At 44.4% G+C, this 8,117-nt stretch overlaps 1 protein-coding gene across 1 annotated transcript in view; it reads right to left on the bottom strand.

The window, feature by feature from the left end:
* Window positions 1–7,167: 7,167 nt before the first annotated feature.
* The window catches only part of LOC125043158 (putative tRNA (cytidine(32)/guanosine(34)-2'-O)-methyltransferase), a 6,328-nt gene continuing 5,378 nt past the window's right edge, over window positions 7,168–8,117 (bottom strand). Inside the window, exons 5-6 of the mRNA XM_047639145.1 lie at window positions 7,791–7,978; window positions 7,168–7,572 (exon numbers count right to left, since the gene is read on the bottom strand). Coding sequence (XP_047495101.1) covers window positions 7,351–7,572; window positions 7,791–7,978 — 410 coding nt within the window. The 3' untranslated portion in view covers window positions 7,168–7,350. The remainder of the gene's footprint in view (window positions 7,573–7,790; window positions 7,979–8,117) is intronic.

The following is an 8,117-nucleotide window of genomic DNA, read 5'->3' as shown; positions in this document are numbered from 1 at the left end:
GTGGCAGAGTGAGCGACATTACTAGAGTAGGCGGTAAGAGAAAAACCTCGTCAACGAGCCTCCTGTCTGGCTTCACGTAGAGTGAGTCCAAGTCTGAATCTGAGAGTTGCTACCTCAGACTCAAATTTGTAGGTGGGGCAGCCTCTATAAAATACATTATGGTGGCCGCCACAGTTTGCACATGTGCGTGATTGTGCAGAGCAGTTTGATCGAGTATGGCCAGGTTGGGCACATAGCGGGCATCTGGCTGTGGAATGACAGTGTTTGGCTGGGTGTCCTAAACGCCAACAATTTTGGCACTGACGAGGAGGTTGATATGGTCGGACAGGTAGTGATTCCCCACCTATGTATCATTAAAGGGAAGGTCATGTCTACGGAAAGTAATTTTGGCAATGTTAATGGATTTCTTACGATTTCCTCTGGGAGGAATGGAGTAGCATTGTACATATGTTGCATCATAGTCTGTGAGACAAGCGAGTAAGTCCTCTCCACAATCTGACCATTTTTTGTCATGGATTGGGCAATCTGTTGGGGAGATAGAGACAGTTCCGGTGCAAGTATTGAGGGTTGGATGAGGTTCTATAGGGATAGGATTACCACATAGATCAGTTAGTTTTGTTAATGCTATAGCTTGGTTTTCTGTTGTTACTGTGACGAGACGGGAGTGGTCGGGTCAGCTACGGAAAGAGACTTTGCCTACTTGTTTTTGGAGCCATTGTTGGAAGAGGAGGGTGTTTTGAGAGTAGGGAGCTGTGGGAGGGATCACGAAAAATCGGTCCCATTTGGCTGGGCTAAATAGAGTATTTAGGATTCTTGTAGAGGTAGGGGTAGTAGAAGTGCGGGGACGTGTGGAGGAGGGAGTAGTGTTACGGGGAGGTGGGCAATAAGGTTGTAAGGTTGAAGTTGAGCATGTTGGGAGAGTAGAAATGTCTCCTGGGGGTTGGTTGTTGATTAGGGTTGATGGGTTAATGGTTAATGGTTAAAGGCAAAATAAATGTGCTAGACATTTTAGGTCATGTAGCACTATAGTTAATGTTAGTGAAGGGTGTTTGGGTTAGTGATTAGTTGTTAAAGCTGGGTTAAGGAATTGGTGAGTGAATGGGTTAGGGTCGGATGAGGTAATGTAAAGGGGTTAGATCAAGTGAAGGATATATATGCGTTTGAGGAAGGAAAACAGGTTGTCAAAGCAGAAAGTGTGAGATTCTGTAAGGATGTCTGATAAGTTGGGATGTCTATATAGGGAGGATAGGTGGGAGAAAGTAGAGGTACGGGCTGCTTCAAAACGTGGGCATGACAATAGAATATGTAGGACTGAAAGAGGAACATTACATTAGGGACATAGGGGTGGATCGGATTGTGACATTAGATAGGAGTGTGTTAGACAGGTGTGGCCAATGCGTAAGCGGGCGAGGGCCGTCTCCCAACGTCTGTTCCGATGGAATGGAGCTGACCAGGAGGAGATTGACAGTTTTACAATATGTAATTTATTAGTGTGGAGACTTGACCAATAAGATTGCCATCAATTATACAAGAAGGTCTTAAAGTGTGGGTAATAATCCGTGGCTGGGATTTGTGAGAAACGTGGTTGGTTTGATGTGGACATAGCAGCGTAGCGTGCTAGAGTATCTGCCTGTTCATTGCCGGGGATTCCAACATGGCTGGGTACCCAGCAAAATTTGATTGTTATATGACGTGTGGACAGGTAGAACAACCAGTTCTGGATATTACAAACAAGGGGGTTGGTCGTGTGTATTGACTTTATGAGGGTTAATGAGTTACGGGAGTCAGTAAAAATTGTATAAGAGGAAGAGGGTATGTGTTTTAAGGCAAAAAGGAGAGCATACAGTTCTGTAGTAAGGACACTGGATTCAGGAGGGAGGGGGTATTTGAAAGTACGAGTTGGGAAGATTACTGCAAAACCAGCACCGGAGGTGGTTTTGGAGCCGTCAGTGTAGACGGGAATACTGGAGGAATGAGTGGAGGCATAGTCAAGGAAATGGGTGAGAAGGACAGTAGGAGGAATATTTGATTTTGGTGGGTCAGGGTAGACAGAGGAGCAAATATGGGGGCAAGGTATAAGCCATGGAGGGACTGAATGGACAGAGAACGGGAGGGGTCGAAGATGGGGAAAAGGGGAATGGGAGAGGAGATTATCCATGCGAGTGGAGAAAGGAGTAGGTAGACGTGGAGAAGAAGCAAAGGTAGGAAGTAGGGATCTTGGGATAGTTAGTTTAGTGAGGGGAAGTTGGTGGAATCGAGCATAACATTAGAGAGAGAGGAGGGCACGGCGTCGAGAGAGAGATGGTATGCCTGATTCAGTGTACAGGCTCTCAACTGGAGAGGAGCGGAAGGCACCTAGGGCTAAGCGAAGACCACAGTGGTGGATTGTATCAAGGTGAGCAAGGAGAGAAGTTGAGGCAGAGGAGTAGATGTGGCATCCATAATCTAGAGTGGAGAGGATTAAGGTGACATGAAGATGAAGGAGAGTTTTTCGATCTGAGCCCCAGGATAAATGGGATAGGATTTGTAAAATTCGGAAACGGCGATGAGCTTTTACTTTGAAGTAAAGAATATGGTCTCGCCAGGATAGTTTGGAGTCAAAAATGACGCCTAGGAATTTACCAGAGGAACGGTGTTGAAGTGGAGTGTCATATAAGAAGAGTGAAGGTAGAGGACCTACACGTGTGCGAGAGAAAAGAATGGAGAAAGATTTGAAGGTAGAAAAGCGGAAGCCATGGTTTGTGGCCTAGAAGATTTGGTATGGATGTGCCAGAGGCATAGATGGTTATATCATCAACATAGAGTGATGACCGGGCTCCTGGTGGTAGAACTGAGGCAATGTCATTTACAGCAAGAAGGAATAAGGTGGTACTAAGCACACTGCCTTGTGAGACACCTTCAATTTGAGGAAAGAAAGATGATGTGGCAGAGGCAATTTTGACCTGGAAAGTGCGTTGGGAGAGGAAAGACTTTATGAAGACACCCATATTTCCACGTATGCCTAGAGAGGACAATTGTTGGAGAATATGGTACCTCCATGTCGTATCATATGCTTTTCTAGGTCAAAAAACATAGCTAGTACGGATTCATGGCGTGCAAATGCGGATGTAATATATGTCTCAAAATGAGCAAGGGGGTCAGCTGTGCTTCGGGCACGGCGAAAACCAAACTGGGAAGGTGAGATAAGATTGTGGGATTCAAGATACCACATTAAGCGGAAGTTAACCATTCGCTCTAGTAGTTTGCCTGATAGTTTATGGATCCGGCGCCAAACATTTGAGATAGATGTAGAGGATGTAATTGAGGAAACATAATTTCGCCAGCTATTTGTTTTACTATTTCGGATTGTACGACGGAAACAGGCAGATGCTCTTTTAAAGGAGATAAGAGCTGATAGTTGATGAGGGGTATCTCGTTTGTAGCGGTAACTGTTCCAGGCTGCACGTCTTACACGGAGTGTTTTAGTGTAATCAGAATTCCACCATGGAACACATTTGGAGGTATAGGATCTTGAGGTTCGAGGGATAGCTGTATGGGCAGCTCTTAGGACTGTAGTTATGAAAAATTGTATCATTTCTGATACGGATGAGAGGGAAGATGGAGGGGTATGAATAGTAGAGAGTGAAGTGAAAGTATGCCAGTCAGCTCTATCAAAGCACCAGCGTGGGGAGTTGGGAAGTGGTACATATGAAGTTGGAGAAAGGAGAACTGGAAAGTGGTCGCTATAGGGAAAGTGGTCTAGAACTGACCAGTGGAAATCTAAATGAAGAGAAGGGGGGCATAGAGAGAGGTCAATGCATGAAAAAGACTGCGTGCGTGTATCAAAGTGTGTGGGGCGATCTGTATTTAGAATAATAAGATCAGCTGTGGAGAGGAAGCGCTCTAGAGCTCGGTCACGGGTGTTGGTGATAGAATCACCCCAAAGAGTGTGGCGGCAGTTAAAATCACCTACTATGAGGAAAGGTGATTGAAGTTGGGAAATTAGGTTTTCAAAAGCAACAAAGTTAATGGGGTGGGAAGGGGAGAAGTAGACTGAAATCACTGTGATCCAGCGGCGAAGAAAGATACGAATAACTGTACATGGGACAGTGGTTTGAAAGGGAGGTATGACATTAGGTGTTTTCTGGTTGATAAGTATGGACGAGACATAAAGGGAGTGTGGGGAAGAAACAAAATGGTAATTGGGGATTGGTATTGGAGAATGTGTAAGAAAAGTTTCTGGGAGGCATATAATGGATGGGTTATAAGAGGAGAGGATATGTCGGAGGTCAGGTCTGTGAGAGCGGAAACCGCGAATGTTCCAATGAAGGATAGTTATACTTTCGTTGATTTACTAGCAAAAATTGCAGTGCTTGTTGGAGAATTTGAAGGGGAAGGTGCTAGAGGGTGGGATAAAGAATGAGGTTGGGGAGGTGGTGTTGTATCAGGAGGGGTGTCGGGAGGTAGAGGGTCTGGGGAAGAGGGTATTTGTGACATGAGGGATTCACGTGTGTATCCAGGAGGGAGTGGAAGGGATAGAGGGGATGGTGGGAGGGATAATATAGGTAGGGGTGGAGTCGGGGGGGATGGGTATTGTTGGGATGGGGTAGGAGGATTAGGTGTAGGGAGAATATGAGTAGGAGGAGGATGGATATCGGCTGTCACTTTGGGTGTGGAGGGAGCGGGAATTGTAGAATTTAAAGGCGGATGAGTATCAGTTTGGGATTCTATTATGTAGTTCTGAATATCTTCAAGAGTTTCTGTAATGGGGTTGGTTGCAGAGTTTTGTGAGATAAAGGATTTCTTGTGAGGGGGGGAAGATAAGTCTGGTGTCTGAAAAATAGGGGCAAAGGAAGGTGGAGGTGATTGTGAGGTAGGGGAAGAGGGGGTGGAACGTTTATTCTGTCTGCTGCGGGTAGTGCGGGGAGGGAGAGGGGAAGGTGTTGGGGCTGTAGTAGAGATTGGGGTGTCTGGATTTAGGATGGCAAAATAATTTGATTGGGTAGAGATTGGAGTGTCTGGGTTTAGGATGGCAAAAGAATTTGACTGGGGAAGGTAGGAGGTAGAAGAGAGGAAGTTAGATGGAGGGGGGTTGGGTTTAGGAGAGGGTGTAGGAGCTTGGGAGGTAGGGGAATTGGCAGAGTGAGCGACATTACTGGAGTAGGGGGTAAGAGAAAAGCCTCGTCGACGTGCTTCCTGTCTGGCTTCACGTGGAGAGTCCAAGTCTGAATCTGAGAGTTGCTACCTCAGACTCAAATTTGTAGGTGGGGCAGCCTCTATAACAGGGGTACTCAACTGGCGGACCGCGGTCCGGATCCAAAGACATTTGAAGGAAGGCGCCACAACAGCCAATGTCTTTTTTTCAAGGAAAGTTATGAATGAGTGAGTGAGTGATTTGAAAGAAAGCCCCAACAGCCAGGGTCTTTCTTTCAGGGAAAATTATGAGATTGTTTTCTTTTTTATATTTCATGTAATAAAAAATTCCGGACCTATGCGTACATTGGAGCTTGTCTAACTGGACCTTTGCTTATAATAGTTGAGTAGCCCTGCTCTATAAAATACATTATGGGGGCCGCCACAGTTTGCACATGTGCGTGATTGTGCAGAGCAGTTTGATCGAGTATGGCCAGGTTGGGCACATAGCGGGCATCTGGCTGTGGAATGACAGTGTTTGGCTGGGTGTCCTAAACGCCAACAATTTTGGCACTGACGAGGAGGTTGATATGGTCGGACAGGTAGTGATTCCCCACCTATGTATCATTAAAGGGAAGGTCATGTCTACGGAAAGTAATTTTGGCAATGTTAATGGATTTCTTACGATTTCCTCTGGGAGGAATGGAGTAGCATTGTACATATGTTGCATCATAGTCTGTGAGACAAGCGAGTAAGTCCTCTCCACAATCTGACCATTTTTTGTCATGGATTGGGCAATCTGTTGGGGAGATAGAGACAGTTCCGGTGCAAGTATTGAGGGTTGGATGAGGTTCTATAGGGATAGGATTACCACATAGATCAGTTAGTTTTGTTAATGCTATAGCTTGGTTTTCTGTTGTTACTGTGACGAGACGGGAGTGGTCGGGTCAGCTACGGAAAGAGACTTTGCCTACTTGTTTTTGGAGCCATTGTTGGAAGAGGAGGGTGTTTTGAGAGTAGGGAGCTGTGGGAGGGATCACGAAAAATCGGTCCCATTTGGCTGGGCTAAATAGAGTATTTAGGATTCTTGTAGAGGTAGGGGTAGTAGAAGTGCGGGGACGTGTGGAGGAGGGAGTAGTGTTACGGGGAGGTGGGCAATAAGGTTGTAAGGTAGTAATAAGGGGAGAATGGGTGGTTGATGAAGAAGGTTGTGGGAGTAAAGGTGTTGAAGTTGAGCATGTTGGGAGAGTAGAAATGTCTCCTGGGGGTTGGTTGTTGATTAGGGTTGATACTGTACTAGTATGCATTGATGATGGGGGAGTTGTTGCAGTGTTCGGAGCCGTGGTCAAAGGGGAGCCGGAATTGGGGCTATTTGATAAAGGGGCAAGCCTCATTGCCCCTAAAAGTTGGGTTACATCTTCATTATTGGCCAGGATAAGCCTGGAGTATGTTGGGGAAAAAAAGAGTCCACCCCTCAGGGTCCCCTTGAGGGGTAAGGGCCAGGTATGGCAGGGGAATACCGTGCCCATGGTTCCCTCAGGCCGTTCAGGACTGACACAAAGTCAGCCTTTCATCCTTTCAGCATGGCTCTTACACTTAAGAGGTGGATAGTAGAAGGGATTGGTGAAGAAACTGAAACGAAAAGTATGAGTGGGATAAAAGACTATGAAAAATTAGTTGAGTCGATGGCTGAGTCCCAAGGTTGAGGAGTTCCCCATCATTGGGTGTCAATCTTCGTCTCCTAAGCCCCCCACGACAACAACGAGCAAAGGATTGGGGGGGAATCAACGGATTAAGATGATCCGTTTTGAGTTTTCTTTTGGTTTTAATGTATATTTGTATTTGTTTCCTTTAAATTTGGCTTAATTTTTTTTACTAATTTTCTTCTGTATTGAATGCAAGATGCATGTATACTTTACGCTATATTTTTCTTTAAGAAAACCTATGGGTCTTGGTGTCCACTGGCATTCAATGGATAGGTTCTATTTTTTTTTTAATACAAACACACTCATATTTAATGAAATGGTTCACTATAAGCAAGAATAAAACACAAAGCACAGTGCCCAGCCAATTTTAATATAACATTATAAAACATATATGGAAATTGTATATATTTCTAAAAATTATGACAGCATTCATCAGCACCTAATCCTTTGCTATAAACAGATAGATCTTTTTAAACATACATGCAAAGTTCCACTCCAAGAAACTTGGCTGTAAAACGTAATTATTCAAAACCTAAGGTTGCAACTGCACTTTATCCATTTTATTTATCATGTCTTCAGGGGTATTCGCTGCTGTTCTTTGTTCCCCCACTGTTGTCTTTCCTTCTCCTTGGATACCTTGCTCCAGTTGAGGATTCACCTGTAAGTTTTGACGTTTCATGGCAATTGCTGTCGTGTATGCAGGGCTAATAGGTGGCTGGGTTGGTGGTCGGTACTCGTAAGACTGCCCATCAATCTGTAGAGGAAATAGTACATAGCAAGCATTGCATTACCCACGCATTATTGAAGTAAAACATTGTGTAAAAAGTATAAAGCTATTCTCCACTGGTAGGAGAGTGAAGCAATGATAAAGGCCTTTTAATATGGTATGGCACTATTTCTACATGATAGTTTTTATGATAACACCAAATCAGATCTGCTTTGAAATTATTATTCATGATATACTGAACCTACTTGCAAAGGATAAGTCATATCAGAGTCATATGCAGAAAGGTCACCACAAGCAAGGAAGGGAACTATGACGCGGTTTATCCCCTTGAGGTCCTGCCACGATCCTTGGTAACTGAGGTCAAGCAGAGGGTTCACCATAGTGGGAGTGTAACCATCTGGCGGACTGTAGTCCTGGCATACAACAAAAGATTCTGTAAAATATAATAAATTAATTTTAAAAATAACTAAAATTACGGATGAACCACTACCTAAAATATATACAACCAGAGTTACAGATATTTTGCAGTATCATTTAGAATAATAAAAATTCATTATCCAGAATCAATATTT

This window comes from Penaeus chinensis, chromosome 33 (assembly GCF_019202785.1).
Source record: "Penaeus chinensis breed Huanghai No. 1 chromosome 33, ASM1920278v2, whole genome shotgun sequence".
Classification (NCBI taxonomy): Eukaryota; Metazoa; Arthropoda; class Malacostraca; order Decapoda; family Penaeidae; genus Penaeus; species Penaeus chinensis.
Note: the sequence above shows the minus strand (reverse complement) of the source record. Positions and strands in the feature narration are given on the sequence as shown.